General features: G+C 40.1%; 1 protein-coding gene across 1 annotated transcript in view; it reads left to right on the forward strand.

The window, feature by feature from the left end:
• Positions 1-8,861: 8,861 nt before the first annotated feature.
• ARNT2 (aryl hydrocarbon receptor nuclear translocator 2) overlaps positions 8,862-22,347 on the forward strand; it is a 75,863-nt gene continuing 62,377 nt past the window's right edge. Inside the window, exons 1-3 of the mRNA XM_009978420.2 lie at positions 8,862-8,971; positions 14,838-14,885; positions 20,694-20,907. Coding sequence (XP_009976722.2) covers positions 8,862-8,971; positions 14,838-14,885; positions 20,694-20,907 — 372 coding nt within the window. The remainder of the gene's footprint in view (positions 8,972-14,837; positions 14,886-20,693; positions 20,908-22,347) is intronic.

Raw genomic sequence — 22,347 nt, forward strand, 5'->3', positions numbered from 1 at the left:
CACAGTAAAGCTGATGGTATGGTGAGGTGAGTTGTTTTTTTAGCTTGTGCTGGAACAAATTGAGAGTTACCCAGTTGGCTCTTTGCTTTTCTACTGAGCAACAAATCTTACCAAGCCCTTTTAACAAACAATTAGTGATAATCTTGTGGGGCAGGGCCTTGTGCAGGTGTTTTGCCTAATTCAGTGTTATTCTGCCTGGCTTTAGTGTAGCTTTAGCTTGTCTCGCAGCTTGCACTTAACCTTCTGGTGTTTTACTGGATGAAATACGGCAAGTGTTCTGTTTTAAAAAGAGAAAAAAATGTCCTATGCATGAATTTCTAACTGAATGCCAACCAAAGCAAGCTAAATGATACAGCCTTGTTAAATGAAGAGTTAATGGACTGAGCGTGATCTGTCTCTCAGAAACTTGAAGGAAAGTCATTACACTTCATTATTTTTTCATCATGTTTGTTTGCCCAGGCTGGGCGTGTGCTTCTGCAGTTCTTGGGAGTTGTTAATGGGTTAGCTTTGGCCACTTCTGCAGAACAGAACAGCCATATACGGTATTTGCTAGTTCTGATGCTAAGTAAAAATTATGGAAAATAACTTTGAATGTTACCTTCTGTTTCTTGCACACAACTTATAATTAGGCAGTTATTTTTGGCAAATACAAAATGTCAGAGAAGGAGGGAGGATCACCATTCATTTCAGATGGAAATGATGCATAGTTTGGGGAGCCTAATTTTTTTGTAATTTATTTAGTACTTTTGCCATGTGTCACTAATATCAGCTGAAATAATATGAATAAAATCAGGGCAAATTAAGACAGAAAATAGTTAAGTGAAGAATTGTGTCATATCAGTGCATGGTCATGTATCTAATGGCCTAAGACCAGGTAGACTCACATTCAGACAGCATAAATGATCCTGCTGCTATTGACTGCGTTTTCACTGTGGCCCTTTAATAAGCTAAGGACCTGCTTCTCTTCCTTTTAATAAAGGTTCCATCAGTCCTGAAACAGGCTTTCAAAGCCAGATTTTCATCCTTTCTGCAAACTGGCCTTTTACAGTAGCTGCCCTATTTCCCTGCCCAATTTGCATGTGCACTTTCCCACTTGTGCCTATTTATACCTGAGAGCCTTGCCAAGCGTTGGAGGCTCAGGTTGTGTTTTCAATGCAAGGCTAGTCCAGGTCCTTGGATTTGCTTCTAGCCCGCTTTTTGGTGCACTTGCAGACTTCGAATGCGAAGTGCTTTTATTCTACTGTGTCTGTCCATCATAATCATGGTGGAGACCTAGGTGCTGTTCTGCATGAGTTAAAGCCCACACTTCTGCAGTGAGAAATTTTTACCAAATTTTAGAGGCAGACCATGCACTTAGATTCAGGTGAGAGTCTTCAAGTCCATTCTACAGTGCAGGTACAAGCCTTGTTTTAGTTTTGAGGAGGTTTATTATTGTTCAAGACTAGTGACACGCTTTCAGAATAAGAACCATTAAGGCCTCTTTTTTTTATTTTTTTCTCCTTAATCTCTTCTCCTTATTTTGAATTCCAGCAGCTTCTTTTTCTTGAGGGGAGTGGTCATAGTTTGGCAGGGCTTTTCAGCAGTCAGATGTTCTGGCTTATGAGAGGGGTTACAAGAGACAGTTCATCTAATCCAGAGGCTGAACAGGTCGAGAAGAAATAACAAGGAGTCATGAATGAGAAGTGGAAAAATAGCCAGGGAAAAATACATGGGCATACATGAGAAGGTGAATTGGTGCCATGCTGTTTGTCAGGAAGATAGGAGGAATGAATAAGCAGCTACCCTTTCCCTTCTTCCCAGCCTAACCTTAGGTAGTAACGTGCATCTTCTGTCTTTCGTGTTGAAATTTTAGTCTATAACAATCTCTGCAGTAGGTGCAGAGATGTGACTCCAGGTCATCTTCTGGATCATGCTAAAGGCCATTCTGAATTTATTCGGGATAAGGGTTGGTCATTCAAGCAGAGAAGTCATAGGCAGTGAGCATGAATGCGGTCCACATCCTTACCTTATGCCCTGATATCTCTGGTAATTGCTGTGCCTCAGCTATGGGCTAGATCTGGATGAATGGAATTACCAGACATGTCTGGAGTGACCAAGGTGATTAGCATGAAAATTGGAATTAAAAATAAGAAGTGTTGTCAAAGTAGCATTCAAAATCACTGCATGAAATAATTTTTGGTATGACAAATTGTGAGATTGACATTTCCACAACTGGGTTTTTCAGTGCCATGCTTTCTGCACGCCCACTTTTGGATGCTTCAGAGGACCCTGATTTTCAGTGTCAGCTGCTCATCCTGCAGGGATCTGTCTGGCATTGTCCCTCAAGCTGAGTGCTTAAAGCAAGAATTCCCCTAAGGTAGACCAAAACTCTCTTTGTCAAGGTCTACTTCTAATTCTGTGTCTGCATCCCACCTTCTTTTGCACATCCTCGTGGTGTTATTGAACTACAGGGCATGCAGACAATTATGGTTTGTACTGAAGATTCCAGGACGCCACAAATGGATTGTGTGGACACAACAGAGAAGTGTGAAGGCACCGCAGAGGATTTCACCTCTTTGGCCTCAAAACCTGCTCTCCCAGTCTACTGATGGGACATATGGTAGATCTCTCTTAGCTTTCTGACATTGCTCTAACTTTGTCTTCCACGGTCACAACAGAAGAGACAGTAAGCAAGATAACTGGATTTGACCTCCAGACCACCAATTAGGCCACTCTCTTAAATGGTTGGTCACAGTCTCTGCTGAACAGCTAGTCTCCCCAAAATGATCAGCTTAATCGTGTCATCTCCCTCCCCTTGGTGTGTACTTAACATTCACCTGCGATGCAGACGGATGATAAAGCTCTGATTTTAATTTTTAAAAAAGGGAGCATTTCTCTAGTAACTACTCACTGTGTGCTCTGATTTTTCTTTTTCTTCAAGATTATGGGGGACCACCCCCCCCCCCAAATACAGAGCATTGTGGTGGAGGGGAAATTTTTTACTTAAGTAGGATTTATATATTATTCATAAAAGCCCTCCCTATCCTACTAGCTGTTTCCAGAACCTAAATGGTTAAAGTAGAAAATGTTAGTAATTTTGCTGCAAATAAATTGATCAGTATGCAAGACGGTTGTCACTGGCTGAATCATGGTCCACAGTTAAGGTAAACAGATCTGTGATGACATTTTCTGAGCAGAATACCAATGCTGCTACATTTCTTCCCAGAGGTTTCTGACACTTCTTATATGCGGATAAAATTTCTCTCCGAGAAGATTTTGCTCACAGGAAGGAAATAGCATCTTTGTAAGAGTCTTCCTTAAAGGTGGGATTTATTCTGTTTTGTGATTTATTTGTTATTGGCATTCTGCTAAGAGCATGGAAAGGAATGTTTTTGCTTTTCTGCGTATCCTCTCTGTACAGTAGATCTTTCTGATTTGGAGTCTGTTTAAAGTATCTGGCAATGGAATGCAAGTAAAACAGTATTAACAGAGTTGTCAGGAACAATGAAAATGCTTTATTTTTTATATTCTCAGAGAGTGAGCTCTGTTTTATAATCTCTGTAGTTAACATGTAGAAGCAATGACTGAATATGCAGCTAGATTTTTAGCATAGGTGTTTTTGTGAAATATTTTTGGCTACATGATGGCTTCCTATTTTCATTGGCTTGTTCTGAAGTAAGAGATACGATTTAGTTTGTTCTTAAATGTCCCTGTGCTAGCCAGAAAATACCCTTTGCAATTGACTGCAATCAAAACCTTTTTGCTGAGATGCATCTAACTCCTGTATGGCTTCAGGGTATGGAAAAATACAGTTTCCAAAGAAGTTTTTGAAATCTGCTTTCTTAGAACATTTAAAATCTCTTGTGTATGATGCTGTTCATGGGAGAGGGCACATTCGTAATTCTTAGTTCCACAGTTGCTTGGAGGTGATTGACATCTCAGTCGTTCTACGGGTTAACGATTGGAAATCCGTCTCATTTGGACTGATAAAAGTAGAATCTTGTTCATTTAATCAGATGCTGGTATCTGACTTGAACCCTGTTTATCATAGTACTTACTGAAGGATAAAGGAGCCCTGTGGAAAGTATGCTCAGGGGTTCCTGACATGTAATAGCGAACCTGGAACTGGTCGTTAAAGTTAATGTTGAGGATTCAAAGTCCACTGAAGTCGGCGAAAGCATTTCTTCAGTAGGCTTCAGATTTGAACCTGGCCCTGTCTGTGTCTGGCGCGTGTAGGTAGCCTGGGTTGCCCAAGTGGCTGAAAACTGTGGTTAATAGGACCTATGGTAAGACGAGCTTACAAAGTCTTGTCATGCACAGCGTCTGGTTGTGTTTCAAAGCCTCACAGCAAGATGTACGGCTGTGGTTTTTGGAGAGGAGCAGGAAGGAAAGGCCATCTCCGGAGCTGTGTGATGCAGGCTGTGAAGATAACCTGGTCCAAGAGCTGTGCTTCCCGGGGAGTGTCTCGGAGAGTCATAAGTTTGTGTTAGAGATGAGTTAGAGCTGCATTTCAGGCACTGGATCTGGGGTGGGGCTCAAGATTTAAAGTTTGGGCTTAAGAGCTGTGGTTTGATGATTCTCTGCCTAAAAAGAGAAGTCCAGGTTCATCCTGGCGTGTTACGCTGTCCAGCAGTTCTTGCTGTGAGTGTGGTTCATGTGCACTTGCAAGGTTCCCTTGTGCAGCACTTGGCTCGATTTTCGTGTTTTGCTTTGTGAAGCGCACAGTAGCTGGTTTTGGTACAGGTCTCTATAAGTTTGAGATTAACGTGAAATTTATTGGGAATAAAGCCCTGTATTTTATCCCTGTATTTTCAACGTACATTTGCAGATAGTCTTTTGTTTCAAAAAGATCCCTGAATATTTTGGGGATGACCTACATGCGGTGCTGGAGGAAAGTGTAATATCTAAGCTTGGAGTATTCGGCAGCGAAATTAACTCTGGACAGGAATGGAGGGACTAATTCTGCTGCTTTTATATTGAGCGTTGACGTTGTCTCTGGATTAGTGTGGCTTCTCAGAGATCTCCAAGATGAACATGAGTATTAGTGGCAGGATCAGGCTTGTGCCCAGGCATGACAGTGATAAGACAAGAACTGTTAGGTGTCATCAAACGGGAAGAATATCCGCTAGAGACGATGTGCTGGGTTTTGTTTTAATAGCATTTCTGTGTTCTTTGGCAGATCTCTAGGTAACTTTCTAACTTTGAAATTAAATACTGCATATGTTTTTGCAGCAGAAAAGTGATTTCTCTTTGACACTAAGGAACTTCTTTTAAATAGTGTGGCGGGTTTTTTTTTCGGATCACTTCTTTGATGGTTCTAGATGATTTTCGTGAACGTTCAGCCTGATCTTGTTTTACTTTCCGAACATTATACCCTTATGCTCATGTTTTAATTTTGGATAAAGTAAGCAACACTTGTTTTATTTCTGTTGGCAGAAGGGAAGTCCACTCTCAGAAGGTCCAATTTCAGAAAGAGAACAGCTTGTTTTCTAATGCTCGTTGCTGCTGAAACATATCTGTGAACATCGGTGCTAACATGTGTCTGGACGTGGGTGTAAATGAGCCTGGAAACTTGATCTTTATGATGACCCAGCATGTCCTTCTTTTTAATTTTCTTTTATTTTTTAAATGTGGATAACCAGCTTGACACCTGCTTCTGCAGTGCTGGGCTTTCATAATAGTTTTCTGCTGTAGCATATAGCTTAATTTACTTTCAAGGGGCTGCCCTAAATTTATGTTGTTGTAACTTCATACAATTGCAGGTTACCCTTCAGATTTATTTGTTTTTCTTTAGGTCTGTGTTCAGTGCACACTTCTTTTGTTTTGTTATTTTTTTAATGGTAGTAGGCTCCCTGGAGTACCTCTCTACCACAATATTTCTATCTGATATTCCAGCCTATGGGTGTCTTTTTTCCTTTTTTTCTCTTCTTTTCTTCTGGTTCTGGATGCTCCGTGCTCCTTGGTGGTGTTGCCCTTGGAGTTGTTTTCTTTGCTGTATTTGCTCTGTGGTTGAAAGAGACCCAGCCCTCTTGGTTTCTCCACATGCAGGACCCTAGTTCTGTTGGGTCCTTAAAGGAATTTTGGAAAGCTGACTGCTTTTGTTAGTAGTATACATCCACCCTCTGGGTCTTGTGAAAGCTGTGGTAGGTGGCACAATGCCTGGTGTCTCTTTGACATGGGAAACTCTGAAGTGGAAGGGTAAATTGGGTGTCTTACAAGCTGATGTATGTGCAGTTCTGTCACACCTTCAGACTGTTGCATAATAGAAGGTCTTCTGATTTGAAGGGCCTGAAGCCTTCCTCCCTCTTAGCTGACCTCTCACGTGGATTAATGTGTGTGGATCCCCTGACTTTTACTTTTTTTTCCCTTGTGCTTCTGTATCTTGGAAATGGACATTTTTGGAGACATCTTTTTAGAGCAGTCAGCTCAATGAACTGGTTTTTGTTCTCTCAGGACTGTAAACACATATTTAAAGGCTATTTTGTTTAAGAAGTTACTTCCTTGCGCTGTTTTGGATGTGCCATTCTAGAGATTCGAGATACCTGCACAGTAACTCTTCATCTTACATCCTGATAGACAGATGATCTACTTGTTGCAGAATGTTTTCTTTCAGGTGTTTTTGGACGCTGATATAACTGAGCTTGTGGTTTGGCCATTCCTCTAGCCTTTGTTTTTTTCTTTTTTCTTATAAAAAATACATAGTGTCTATTTTTCCTTACTACTTGAAACTGGCTAACTACCCTTACCTCTCATGTCTTTGTACATTAGAGATTGAACGTAAGAGCAGAAAACCAACTCATTCTGCCCAGGGACAACCACCTAAATTGGACGTCTGATCAAAACTATCTGTCTAGGTCTCCCTGAGTTGTCAGTGGTGAGAACAAGAGACCTATAGAAAGAGGTTTACTCAACCTATTTTAGATGCAGCTCTAAGCATGGGATGCATAGTAGTGCAAGGATGGTGCTTTGTTTCCCTTTTAGTGATCTTTAAAGTTACCTTAAATAATTAGCTTTGGCTTTTAGACTTTTAAGAGTAGCTGAATCCAACCCTTGGTCCATTTTTTCATCATCTTTGTTTAAATTGAGGAAAATGAGGTTACAAGAATTTCTCATTGCAGTTACAAATACGGTATTGTTTTTACTCTCTTAAAATACTGCTCAGAGCTGATCTGAAATTGTTTTACAATTACTACTTAAAAAAAAAAATCTGATCTGCTCGATGGTCTATACTGAAATGTGTTTCTGAGTGACAGGGATGCGTTGCAGGTAGATTTATTATGGTTTTTATCATCTTTTTTAATAAATGAGTGAGCAGAGCATTTCAAAATGACCTTCGGTTCTATCCATGAAATGTGAGTTTGATTGTTCCAAGTGAATTATTGGCATTGAACTGCTAAGGGTACTTATTCTGGAAGTAGTGATTTACCAGTTGTTTGGATGCTGATGCTTTTATTTGTATGGAAATATGCTAATAGACATTAATGTACTATTTTCACATAGCAGCAGCTTTAGACATAGTGGGGCTTTTTGTGGTGTGGTGTTGTAGGCAGAGGTCTCATTGTTTGTCCTTGCACACTTTGAAAAATATTGGATGAGTACTTTGCTCTGTTGCTTTTTAGTTGAAAGGAGTTAATAAAAGTAAATGTACTAGAAGAAATTCATTAAATCAGTGAACAGATAAAATGTTACTATTTGAAATGCATAATGTTGCATAATGGATTTATATAAAGTGTGGCAGAGAGGAAGTGCTCCCCAGACATAATAAAAGAACATGGATTCCTGTTTCCATAATTGAAGTTCTTTTGTACTTACCTGTTGGGGAAAAAGAAGCAGGATTTTTAACAGATTTACTTTTCATTAGTAAGTATATTTATCTGTAGCTCCAGATAATCTGCCAAGTTCTTTTTAAAAAAAAGTTGGAAGGAGGCTGCATTTTCTTTCAAGATTATTAAATGTTGTGACTGTAGATTTTACCTCCAGAGTGAGTAAAGTATATCTGCATTAAAAATGTTTTAATTGCTTCCATAGTTTACAAGAGTTGAACAGAGGCAAAACATGCTTAATCCATGGGATAAGAGAAGAGGGTACAAATACTTTATATTCTCACTTTTCTTTTTTGAAGTGAACTGTTATTAATAGGTTGTAAACGTACCTGCCATTAGCAATCTGAAAAATGTTGCATAAGGTGCTCTTGCTATTCCTCAGATCAAACAGATCTCATTAACCTGTGGCTATACCCAGCGCACTGGCAGAGGGGCGAATATCAGCCTGGATTTTGGGCTCAGTTCTGCTCTGCAAGGCAACACGCTGAAATACAGGAAGCCTTGGAGCTCTGCTAAGTGCACTCTGGTCCTCTGAATGCCACTAGAATGTCAATAATGAAAACCAGTGTCACCTGATAATTCATCCCTGCTCTAAACTCTTTACCTCACTGGGAAACTGAGAAGTTTTTTATTTTTCTTGGTACCCTGGTGCCATGATGCAGTTTCATTTGTCTTGGGAATTCAGCTCTGTATTCCTCTACAGGGCAGTTTAGCTATTGTGAAAGGTTGTTGGCCTTCACCTGACAGCCTCTCTGAGAAGTAAAATTAGAACCATTAGGTAAATTGAAATACAGAGATACCTACCTGTGGTTCTCTCTGTCTCCTGAGGCACTTGTAACGGTTATTGACAGAACTGGACTTCTTTCAAGGGAGCTCTGAATCTGCTGGTCTTTGATAGGGGAGCTTTACTTTTCCTTAGAAATAAAAAGGAAAGCTTTCTCTGCCTATTTTTGAAAGGGCCTTTCTCTAATGTTGTCACAGGTTTCTCCTTGAAAGGTAATAGATTAAAGGATTTTTTCTCTTCCCCCCCTCCTCTTTCTCTACCTCTGAATTACAGAAATGGCATCAGATATTCCTGGCTCGGTGGCCTTGCCAGTGGCACCAATGGCAAGTGGACAAGTGAGAATGGCAGGATCCATGCCTTCCAGAGGAGGAAAGCGCCGCTCTGGGTAAGCCATTTCTTTTTTTTGAGGTCTGAAACTGGAAATGATTGGTGTTGAAAAAGTGAAAATGTACCTCTGTGTGTACGTTTATCATGCAATGTTTATGTACCTAAACTACATTATGGCATTAGTCACTGATGTTTTGGTTTTCTCTTCAATGTATCTGCTCTTCCTGCAAGATCAAACTTGCTGATAAGTGTGGTGTTTGTTATTTTACATGCTTCAAAAGACTTTCAGGTTTGGCAAAGCATCCAGAAACGGAGTTTGGATCCCGTGGCTGTTGTGCATGTAATAAATGCGTACTGCCTACATCTGTTTAATCTCGAAAGGATTTATCATGTGAATAAAAGTAGTGAGATATGTTCTTACTTGCACATGCACATCCAACTTCATCTGAAGTTTGGACTTAGAATATCTCAGATAGAGGCCTTCTGTTAAAAATGTTTTCTTTATAATCTGCATAGGTACAGAAATACTATAAAAGCAGTCACTTTTCAGAGATTGTGGTCTACAATATTCTAGGTCTCGCTGGAAATGCAGCATATTTTGCTTCTGGGAGAAAGAGGCTGAATCAGTTTCAGCCCTTGCACTAGCTTGAGGGCTCTGCTAAAGAAGAAAATTTGTTTTATCCAACTTCAGAGGTTGATGTGGTGTCGAGATAGTTTTTCCACATGAGATTGCTCTGTGGCAACTCATACTAATCCTCTGTGTTAGAAGAAAAGTGTAGCAAGAGCTGCAGAAGGGCAGAAAACTACTCACTCTAGTATTAACAAAAACCACCTGGTTTTATCAAAAGTTGGTCACAAATAACAGTCTTTAGGTGATGCTTTCTCAGAGTTATCTGATCCGAGAGTGCCTGCAAAAGAGATTGATTAGTCTTATATTTAGCCCTAAATATAACAGTGGTAGGGCTTAACAGGATTGATAGTGTGAGTAAAATCTTCACTGATGGACACCTAAGGAGAAGACATTATTCCTTGTGAGAGCTACTCTAGGGATTCACCAAGGTACGGTGCCAGTTTTAGGTGTCTGCTCAAGTAACAGTGCTGGAGTCTCAATCCTGGAATGAATTAACAAGGGAGAAGGTGGACCTTGCCTTGGATGTGGAGCTTAAGTTGGTGCGACATGAACACTCAGGATGGTTGTTCTGAGGGGAGTTCTTTCGGGCAGGACAATTTGGAGATTTACCCTCATTGAGTGTGCTTCATATGCTGAGCTAATGGTGTGAAATTGGTCTGAGAAACTCCTGAAATCTGTCTTTGACAGACATCACGTTTTTTATTTTGAACGTGTTCAATGAAAAGCCTTTTCAGACTTGTACTCAAAAGAGAAAACAAAGCATTAACTTCTTTTCATAGCTGCATAACGTATATAAGCTTTTGTACTTTGGAGTTGCAGGTTTTTTGATCATAAACGATGTCAACTGCAAATACCAGTTTGCAAATTACTGTTACCAAGGGTTGATGCTGCTAACTGCGAAATCTTCTGACTATGTTAAATACTGACAATATTAATGGAAAGCTATGCTTTAAGCGTTGCATTTTAAGTATCATCATCTATTTACAAGAAAATGGAGTGGGGGGGAGAGTGGGAGGAACATAAAATTAAATTATTTTAAATGCATTTAACAGGTAAATTCAGTAAGTTAGTATAGATTTGCTGTTATACCCACACAGTGGTATTTTATCTGTGCACCATAGCTCTGATCTAGTAGCCCTTCTCCAAGCCTGAGCTGAGGGTGCATTTATTTATTTATTTATTATTGTTCAGTGTATATGTATTCAGACCTTGAGGGAAAGAATGCCTGCTGTGTCTAATTCCTCCTCGCTTCTCTTTGAACAAAGTTGCAACTAACACTTGGTCCTTTCATTACTTTCCTGGTGATACATCTTTGTACACCTAAATCCTTGGGCATTTTAGAAATGAATGCTTTGTGTCAAACATAAAGGACTGTAGCTAGTGAACACAGTCATCTTTTCCAGCTTCAGTTATCTCTGAAAATTGTTTCTTTTCTCATAATTGCTGAGGCAAGCTGGCAGAATAATTGCTGCATGGACTTGAATGTAGATCAGTTTAGACTCCTGGGCTATCCAGGTGTTTCTGCCGTGTAGGCATTCAGCTTCATTGACAGCTCGGAAAAATATTTTTACTTTCTCTAATTTGTACCATGTACTTTATAGAAGAAAGTGACAGCATAAGATAATGCGCTGCAGTGGTCAGTAACTACCTTGGATTAATATAATGTCTGTTCTTTATTTAACCTTTTTTTTGGATATGGAGCTTTTTCACCTTCCTCGGTTATCTGTACTTGGGAAGGGAGGGTTGGTGGGTTTTCTTCGATTGGTTGGTTTACTGTTGCATTGATTTTGTTTCAGTTCATCATATACTCTTGTCTTTTCTGTGACCTGGAACTGTAAGACATGGGGAGGAAGAGACCTCAGCCCACCAGCCTCCCTCCCTACTTGTACCCATGATATTGTACTGAACAAAAGGCTGTAGCAGAGATCCCCATCTGCCCCTCAGCTGTGTCTGCTCCTGATCATTCCTGCCTGTCCCCTTCCTATGCTGTATATTCATGGCAAGCCATCTTTTGATGTTTCTTGGGAATTTTGCATCATAATTTTGTTGCAATATTCAAATCCTCTCCTAAATCAATTTTTTGACCTGTGCAGGACCACCTTGTTGGAGAGTGGTTTTTTTTTTGTGTGTGAAAATGCTTCTAGTAAAAAATAAATCATTTAAAAAATATTTTTGTCAAAGTATTTATGATACCCACACATCTTTTGAGGAAAATATATTTTAATAAGTACCTCATGCATCAGGCCTTTTCATGATTGACATGAACAGTATGAGAGAGGAAAACAAGATTTATGCTGTCTCTTCAAAACAGAAGAGCACAGTGCAGCTCTTTTTTAAAGCATCTTTTTAATGGGAATTTTAAATGAAGATAAAAGATACTCTTTCTGAAACTTCTGAAATGATGTCATTTGTCTTCTTGGAGGCTGCTTCTCCTGTGTTGCTAATGTGCAGTATTCTATCTGAACAGAAGATCTTATCTGTCAGAGTATGAGGAGTTTGTTGGAATATTATTTCGATGTGTTCTGCTGTGTTCTACTAAAGGTTACAAAAGATTCCCCTATCTTTCACTCCACCTTGCTGTTAAGCAGACATGATGGTTCAGGCAGGTCATTGGAATCAATGACTTTATACCTGAGACGTTTTGAAAGGTTTTTTTTCATTTTGACAGTGAAATGTGAAATTAAGAAATGTGTTTATTAACAAAGATGGGACAGAGATATATTTGCTGTTGCATTTTTACATATATTGACATTTTTAATTAACTTTATGTTCAATTTATTTTTTATTTTTTTTTAGTAATCTTATATTTGGAATAAAGTCAAGGTTTTTAGGTAGTTTAACACAGCAAAGGCATTATTTACAGATCTAGTCTGCTACAGTCTGGTATTGTACCCTAGACGCTCAGATTCTGCTGTGATGAGCCCACTATAGTTGTGGTTGGTATTACCTATGGATATTAACCCATCAAGATGAGAAGCTGATACCCAGCCATCTAGATAAATAGATGTGTTAGTCCCACTTACTCCTTTGGAAGTAAGTATACAGCGCGGGCAGCAGGATCCAGCCTTAAACTGCCATCAGCTTCTCTGTAATTCTGTGCATTATATTGCAGTAATAAACTTGACTAAATGCAGCAGAACTGCTATTTGATTCTGAGGGGAAAATCCAGCTCTTAGTACTCAGCTGGAGTGTTTGACTGCAAGCTAAGAAAATCTACCAAGGCATGGGATCTCAGTGTATTGGAGGAGACGGCGAGGAGTTAAAAAATTAATCCATCCCAAATTTAAATAGTGTTTTATTAAATCTCTGAAGAAAAGGCCTTCGACTGGATGATAATGTGTAAATGCTAAATTCCTGGGAGTATTGTATATGCAGCGGGTCTGAGGAAATGGAGGGTGCTGGTGCCAGCGCTGAAGGCCACGTTTGGGGTGACAGGCAGCCAGGTGTCGGCTGGGTCCTGGCTTCCCGTGGCACCAGCGAGGTGCTGGCAGTGGAGGTCGGTGGTGCTCCACGCACCGCAGCCGAGCGTTGGTGCCTTTGGAACCCGGTCGGGTGATAATTAGGTGAGCCAAAACCTAATCTAGAGTGAAAATGATGATTGCATCAAACTTAACCAAATAAAATACACAACTTTTCTTAAGGCTCTTGGGAGAATGGTTTTCCCTCTGCTTCCTCCAGAAACGAATAATCACTGTTACCATCTGGAAAATATTATTGTGACTTTTCCAACACCGTTTCCAGTTCCTGTGCTTGTTTGCTGCCCTTGTCCTGATTGTACATAGATTGCTGTGACTCAGACACATCTTCTATAGACCCATCTGCCTTGGTTATCAGAGTTAGGAAGCAAGGCAGTATCGCCTGACTGGCACTCATATTCTCTATGCTGATGTAATTTTAGAGAGCATTTTTACATCGTTGTTCCCACAAGCTGGACATACAAATGTTAATTTTTAGTTGGTAGGGGTTTCTTTTAATACTGAGATAAATATTATTGTCACTTTGCAGGGGTTTTGTGTTTAATATGACTAATATCTGTAGTTAATATGAAGAGCATTAAGAGACATGAAATCTATAATTGTATGATGTTTTATGACACTGAGATGTTAGAAAGCTGAGTGTTACAGAAACCCAACAAAATTGTTTGCAAAACAAAACTGACTTCCTGTCTACATGAATTACATTTAAGTGACTGATGAAGGTCTGCATATCATACTAATGTATTTTCTTATTAAAATAAATTCACTAATACAACAATTGTATATGATAATTTTATATCAGCTTGGTTCTTAGTCTACCTTGATGGCAGAGTCACCTCCTTATAATTGGGATGTATATTTTCTACCTCTTTTTTAAACGTGTAAAAACATATTAAATGCTTGGGAAAGTACACTGTTTTATGCCTATGTAGTGACAATATCAATGAGAAGGAGACAGTCACACTGCCTAACATAGGAAACTAATTTAGGTGGCTAATTTAGGAAGTTAATCTTCCTAGTCTCTCTGTGTAAGTGAAGAAAGAGGTTCCTGCTTTTTGTGGCTCCTTGGAGGAGCCTAACTGGAGGGCTGGGATTTGGCCTAGGGAAGGGCTCATCTCTTCTGCTGTCTTAAGAAGAAAGTCTGGGACATAAACCAGGTAAGTTAGGTGCACAGTAGACCCATAGGTTATTTTAGTAACAGCCACAGGAATACCACAAACTAGTTGCCATCTGCAGACTGGCTGGTAATTTGTGTGAAATGATTGGTAATACAGGGCGAGTCAGAGTGCACCTCGGTTAAAATCAGTAGTGATGATGTAGATAAACCTCTTAGCAGGGAGGCCTGGAGTTTATTCTGCTCTACCGTTAACATATTTTCTTTAGACTAGGGCAAAAATAATGGACTGGTATTGATTATGTGTACAGCTTTAGAACTTTTTTCTTTAGCCTTAATTTCAGTCCTCTAACACAGAGTCCCCACTGATTTCTGTAAAATTCTGTCAGGTGTAAGAGGTATTACTTCTGACCATCTCACAAGAACTGCATTTTTTTAATATTTCCTTTAATTTTTTGATTTTCACAGTGCAGACTTCTGTGTAGAAGAACAGTGATTTTTTTTTTTTAATTATTATTTGTATTCCTGGCAGCTGATGAGCTACTTTTAGAGGTTCTGGAGAATATGAGCAAGACTGGAATCTACAGTCGTTAACACTTCCAGTCAAAATATAAGTTAAACGAGGTTGAGAACCACTGGCTTGAATGTTCGTGTCACCATTGCCAATGCCATGATTACTGATTTGGAAATCTTACTTTTACAGAATGGACTTCGATGATGAAGATGGGGAGGGACCCAGCAAATTTTCAAGGTGAGCGTGTGCAAAGAGTTGGCCAAATTACTGACTTCTTTCAGTGGAGAAAGACAGCTGTCTCACTACTGATGTTTTAAAGTCGATACGAATATGCCTGAAGAACTTGCCAACAACTTGACCTAAATTCTGGTTACTGTTTTTATCGGCTTCCTCTGCACGTTAGGCATCCTGGCAGAAATCTGCCTAATGTAGTTATTGGCTTACAAAGCTGACAGTGTGTGTGTCATAATTTTGCTCCACAACTATGTCAAATGAGAAAATTTGTGATTTTTAGCTTATTATTTCAACCGCTGTGGATGAACTTTGGTTATTTGACATTGCTGAAGTTGTCTTTCTGCCACTGAAGGTGAATTTTATTTTGAATTTATTTCAGCTGTTAACTGCTTGTTAGGACAATATGACAGATCCCAGAGGTGTGGACTGTTTTTTTAAGATTAAAGCTCATTATGTACCATTAGGTGTAACTGAATAGTAAAAATTGCCAAAATAAATGTTAATTAGCATGGAATATTCTAGACTGGAAATAAACATTAAAGCATCATTGCCATTTTTTCCACTTTTCCTTTTTTTTTTCTTTGATCACACTGTTTGCATTTTTTCATTAGAAACCAAGCAGCTGCAGTAAGGGTAGATACTTTGAGGCCTACAGATAACTGCTGATTATCCAACTTGTAACTGCATCTCTATAGCAGCAGGCATACTGTAGGGTTTTAAGAAGATCTTCCTAGTCAGTCTGAAAGAAATATACTGAAGATGTGTCGTAACACCTTATCGTAACCTCCTGGACAAGACCAGCAGCACCCCTGCTTAGCTGATGCCATTTATAGAAAGCATATTCCAGTCTCCGGTGTTAAAACTGGTGATCTGAAGGCTAGTCCTAATGTTTGCTGGAAGATACGTGTTAAGGGAACAAGATTTGTGATGAGTGTGATCTGGTTTGTGCCTGCATAAGCGTCAGGGTTTCTAGGCACACTGGTGCATGTGCATTGGTCCCCGTCCATCCTGGCTTCAGCTTTTTAGTTTGGTGGTGGAGAGAGCCAATAGTTCCATTATTTTTATTGGAGAGGTATGCTGTGCTCTTAGTTGCCGGCCCGGCTAAACCACGGCAGCTGTGCTCAAACTCAGTTGATCTTAGATGTCAGATCAAAATCTGATATTTAATTCTTAATTGCTGTAAAAACCCCATATTGTTCCACTTTTAGAGAGTACAGAAGAACAGTGCAGAGACGTCCAGGGCCACGTTCAGACATCCTCTTCTAGTTGTGCCCTCCTTTTAGGACTTTTCCGTTCTCCAAATTGCTCATGTGACTGATTCCTAGCTTGTCTCAGTCAAAATTATTTGGTTAGCAAAGAACTGCTGTTGAAATGTTCAAGCTAACCCAGCTGGCTTTGACTGAAGTGCCTGAAGAAGCACGCGCGCAGAGAGGTCAGCTGGCCTGGAAGGGACAAAACAGTAGGCAGTAACATCTTCAGCCCAGCCAACCAAGCAAGGATGAGTAGACAAGCCCCAGGCTAGTGGGAGCACAGGAGGTAGTGGTGACAGTACGGTACTCCACGTGAGTTAACACACCTTGCTTCTCAGGGACTTCCAAGCCAGCTCAGGTATATCTCTGCATGGCATCTCATCGTCACATGGAGGCATATGCATGTTCTTCTCACGTAACGGCATGTCGCCATTCCTCATTGCATCTGTCTTTCTGCTTAAAAGTTTTTGGGCTCAGTCTGTTCTGTGGGCAGAGTCAAGTGGAATAAAGTGATGTTTTCACTTGATTATTTTGAGGGTGCTGCACAGCATTGCAAGAAATACAGCTCGAGTCTCACTTGAGCTTTGTCTTCAGCATTTGAGTGAGGCTTAATGAGGAAGGAAAATATGAAACCTCATAGAGGGACTTGCACAGTTGGATACTTAGAATTATTTTTAATTCATTTGGGAAGAAAAGAAGAAATCCGTTATTAGTTTTTCAGAAGAGAAAATGTGCTTAATTATGCAGTATTACTTTGTTAGCTGATACATGGGACCTTTACAGGCTGTCTATTGTGATAAATTACATCATTTTGGAAAGACATAATTCTAATACACGAGCTCAGTTGCCTGTTCTTGAGCAGTAATACTCTTTGCTTCTAGAAAAGCCATTAGCCTTATTTTTCTATTTTCAAAAACCTACATTTTCTGGTTTTGGACAAGCAATTTGATTTCTTCAAAAGTAAGATCTTTTTCAAACAAATGCGTATTTTCGTAACTATACTATCAAATCCTAATTTAAATGATTGGTATGTGAAAGGGAAAGGAGGAGCAGCATGTCATTTTTTTAGTGAAATGTCACATTGCTGCCTGTTTCTGGGACAGCTTCAGAAACAGTGAAGCTTTAATCCCAAGGGACAAAAGTCCCATTGATCTGGATTTCCTCCGTGAAGTTGCTGCTGATACACTGCACATACCTGTTTGGGTATCTAACTTCTGTTGATTTGGGTAGGAATGAGGTACCTTTTTACCTCTAGGAATTTTAGCCAGTTTCAATTTCACTTATATTTACCCAGCAGTTTCATCTGCCTGGCTGACTTTTGCCAGTCTTCCCAACAAACGGTGCAGTGTCTGTACCTACTAGAGCTTTTTTCTGAAGGGGTCCTTATGTAATACATTGCACTTAAGCGTGTGTCTCTGCCCTCCCATGTTATCTGTAGACCATCAGTGCCCTCTGCTGAATGGAGTGAGTTGTGGTTGCAATCCAGAAAAGATAAAGCTCTTTCACTTCCAACACAGCAATGAATATTTCATGGGCTGCTGTCGATAAAAGCTCAGTGGTGTTTTCTGTAATGATGCTGGTTGTTAAGTTTTCCAAGCAGTGAGTGTATGTCAAAGTGTTTGCATAAATCCACCAAAATGTGTCTCCAACTTTTTAAATATGCAAATGAAGCTTTTGAATCGGCATGGCTTGGAAGTTTCATCAGACTCTACATTTTCTTTGCGTTATCGTTCTCATGCCCTCGTTTTTCTTGCTGTTATTTGTAATAGTTTGCAGTTGTGACTTTGCTTTCTGCTGTGTGTTGACTATTATGCAATGCATAACCCTTGTGGATTTACTTAATATCTTTTGTTTCTAGGTATGATGGTGATCAAATCTCTGGTGATAAGGAAAAGTTTGCAAGGTAGGCGTGTTCTATAGAGCTCTTCTGCTGAGAGAAAAGAGGGGGATGTTCGTGTCCAGAAACTCTGAGTACGTGTGCCTTAGCTTAGAGAGCTGGTTACTTTTGTTTCTAGGTGGGACGATGATCAAAGTACTGCTGACACAGAAAGGATGGCCAGGTAGGAAAAAGGCAAATCAAATATGGTGTGCCCCCATTTTTATTTTATATGATACCGTTCTGACTGATGAAAAGTCAGGAGGGTTGGCTGCTCCAAAAATGCTTGGCTTCAGAAATAGTAACACTGGACCTAAGTGGGTTTGGATCAGCTCCCGCAGTCTCCCAAAATTTAACATCCCTCCAAAATTTCCATGTAAAAACAAAGTTAGAAATGACAGAATTAGGACATGGGTCTGTATACATGTTTCTGAATGCCAGGGTTCCTAGGGCAGATGCTTTTGGAAGAGGAGCACAGCCCTTCTTTTTCTGCCAAGGGTTTAAATTTGAACTAGTTTCAGGAAAGTTTCAGGGCTTTGTTTGCTTGAACATTTTCATGGCCAGTTGATTAACATACTATTACTTTTTAGCTTTTATGATCATACATGAAATGGACTGTTGGATATTCTTCTCAGGAAGTTTTGCAGTCTCTTCGTTTACTCTTTATAATGGTTGTTTTCAATGTTCAGGAGTATTAAAATACTGTAGTGGAAGACAATGTAATATGTATTTATAAATGTAAAATATATGTTGAATATGTGTGTTCTTTGTGTCTCTCTCTCTTTTCCTTATCATCATTTCTGTGAAAATGCTGAGCTTAGAGCAAGGTTTCATCATGTAAAAACGCATTTTTCTTCCCCTTGTCCATATTTACTTGCATGCATATGCTGACATGTACACACGTGTGGTCTGACATACATGTGCACTGTCACACAAGCTGTTCTGCTTGTGTGTGTGTGTGTACGATCCAACTCCCACAGGCACTATTCTCTCCTACGTCTGTGCAGACCTACACAAAGGCTGTTTATCAGCCATTTGAAAGGGAAAGGTTCACTATTATGGTGTAATAAGTAGTTAAGTAGATAATGACCTTAACCAAGGGACTGGGAGTATTTTACTGAACCACTGTGGGCTGTCATTGTAGGGTCCCATAGCTGGATTTCCTGAATATCAGATAGTAAGCATAGGCATCAGTAGGAATAATATCTCTGCATGTAGCCTTAACAAATGGTATTTCTGGAGACAATGCCTCATGCACATGATACCTGTATGTCCAGGGGCAGGATACACATTTGTAAAGCAGGGCAAGCCCATGCATTCCTCTATTTCAGGAAGCAGCATACTAAAACTGGGATTTCTTGCATTTTAAGAAAAGACTTCATTATTAAAAGCAGCCAAAAAGCGTGCCAAGCCTAGCTTCTGTTTTCATGATCATTCGTAACAGTCAACTCCAAAGAATGTTGCCGTTTCTTTTAATGTTGTGTTATCATACTGGTCAATGGTGGTGGACTCTGCAAGTGATCACCTTTCACGTCTTGTTGGATCAGCCAGCGATCCCACAAGAAAATGCCATGCACAGCTCATTGAAATCGGTGGAGACGCTGCTTTGACATCTGAAACATCATGTACCTGTCCTGTACTTGTATTTAGCTGCCACATGACAGGTACAGTATGGGAAAAATAAATGCTAGGCACTGAAGTGTTGTAGGTCCATTTGGACCATTTCATATATATATATTGGTGTAATTCCTTAGTAGTGATCAAGCAATGGTGATTTCCAGTATGGGAAAACTGAACTCCCAGATCTGCAGTTCTGAAAGCTTTTGGTGGTTGTCCATTTTGAGAATTCTCAAATTTGACTCACCACCTCAGTCATATGTTTGCTGTAAAGGATGAGGACACTGGAGCTCAACCCAAAGTGGGGCAGCATCAAGTACTGTCATTGTTATTTCCCTACTGTGCTGGATTGTTTTTGGACATAAATTCTCATCTGTCTATGACAAGCCAGATGTTTACTTGCTGTCTTTTGTACTCATTTTATTAATTTACTGGGGTTTTTTTATGTACTGTTATACCATATATGGTCCCAGTCCTGCAGTGTGATCCTGTAGGCATGTAGTGTCTCCCTACAGGGACGCGGGATGTTCCACACAGCATTACAGGACTGGAGATCTGTGTTGTCATTGAGTGGGGTTTTTTGTAAGTCAGCGCTGACCCTTACTGCTGACCTGATCCAGCTGTTAGTGAGAGGATTCCTATAAAAGAGGGCTTTTATGAGCAGATCCAACACCTCGAGCAAGGACTGGAAGCTGTGAGATGCATTGCTGCAAATTTAGGACTTTGACTGGAGTTAGCACTTGTCAGTTCCTGACATCTTTCTACTTAATTTTTTGTCCTTAAACCAAAGGAGATTAAACTGGTTAAGAGATTAAGGCCACAAGCCAATAGCTAGAAATATGGGTTCTTTTCACAGCTATGGACAAATCATGTTTATCCTTTTCTGGCCTGGATTTTTCTGTCTATAAACTGAGGGATAATAGTGCTCAGCTTGGTAAAGCACTTCTGCTGTTTTCACCCCAGGAGAGCAAACGAGTGTGAAGTATTACGATTTGTTACCTCCAGTTGAAATTCTCACATCGATCATGTCTGCTTTTCTGTTGATTTGGTGTTTCTTTAAATGTTCAGGGAGAATCATAGTGAAATTGAGAGACGCAGGAGAAATAAGATGACACAGTACATCACCGAACTGTCTGATATGGTACCCACTTGTAGCGCGTTGGCTCGTAAACCTGACAAGTTGACAATTCTTCGGATGGCTGTTTCACACATGAAATCTATGAGGGGCACTGGAAACAAATCTACTGATGGAGCTTACAAGCCTTCGTTCCTTACAGAACAGGTAGATTTTTTGCACATGTCTGTTTTCTCTGGTTTGTGGTCTTAAAAGATGTGAGGAGATGCTGAGAGTAAAGTCTCAGCTTGATCCTTCGTTGTTTTGTAGTAACTGGTACAACTTACATATCCAAGGTGTGAATACACACAATTTTTTGTGACCGTTTGGACTTTATCTTAACTATACAACAAATCTTTCTCTCTGAAGCAGCAAAATGGGCGTTCTTATCGTTGAGGTCTGTCCATCCAAAAAGCAAGTCACTTGCTGCCTCTCCTCACTGGAAAGGAATTTTCACCTCCAGAACTGGCTCCTTCCCATCCTAACAAAGATTCTCTAAAATAGGTAAAAATGAATCTGGAAAGATCCGCCTTTCCCTCCTGGGTTTAGAGGAACGTTAAAAACATTGTCTAGTCTTAATGCCTAAGTTCCCAGCAGCTGAACTGGGCAAAGATGAATCCCATCTGTACTGGCCGAGGTACTTCCTTGGTTACATTTTCGATGGAAGAAGGAAGGTGCACCCAGTGATTGAAGGAAAACCATGTTTAACTGAGTGCACTGAAAATTCCTACCACCTTCATTGTTTTTGAAGTCCTGTGGGTGTAATGTGCATTTTTGTGGTCTGAACGATTTAAGCACTTACACATGTAAGTTATGGCTAGAGGTAATACTTCTTTCTGTTAGAGAAACAGCAGCTGCTGCTGACCTCTCGGTGTTCACATCTTCACTTATTCTGGCTTTCTAGAAGCATGTTTCTGGAGGGACTGTGCCATTCAAGTTGTTGGTAGGGCGCCCTAGACACTTCTCATTGCTGCCCTTCGAGTTTTTTTGAACCTTGCAAAACAACAGAGTTTATCTTCATCTTTGTTAATAATGTATGCAAAACAGGTCTCATTATCCTCTCTATAGTGCAGCCAGCTATGCAGTGAGGTTTTTTATTTAGCCAGTGGTTCAGAATTGATGTGCTTTCTCTACAGTGAAGCACCAGAAGTTGACAGTCTGTTAAGTGTTTCCCGAGATGAGTTATCTGTTTCGTTAGTACAATTTACCAGATTTTGATCCTCACCTATCAGTCAAAATTTGCCACTTGCGTGCTAACTGTGCTGAGCTGTCTCACCTGGAATGGGACTCAGATTGTCCAAAGCTCTCTGAGTTCCAGGTGCAGTATCTTAACAAGCTCTGGTGGTCACTGGAGCCACCAAGCAAAGGCTATTCGGGCTTGTTTCCCAGGAACTGGGGTGGTAGTTGTCATCCTTTACTGTGAGAGGTTTTTAAGCTCTGTTAAGCAAAGGTGGTGTTTCTGTGTGATACATACAAACATCTGTTTGCATGTGCAATTCAGAGTATTGGATGTCTAAACCCAGTGTGTGAAAGTGAGGGACAGAAGTACTGTGCTTTAAAGGCCTGTGGTCCCCCTTCCAGTGCCGAGGTGAGGTTGGGGCTCTGGGT

Source organism: Tauraco erythrolophus, chromosome 14 (assembly GCF_009769465.1).
Source record: "Tauraco erythrolophus isolate bTauEry1 chromosome 14, bTauEry1.pri, whole genome shotgun sequence".
NCBI lineage: Eukaryota > Metazoa > Chordata > Aves > Musophagiformes > Musophagidae > Tauraco > Tauraco erythrolophus.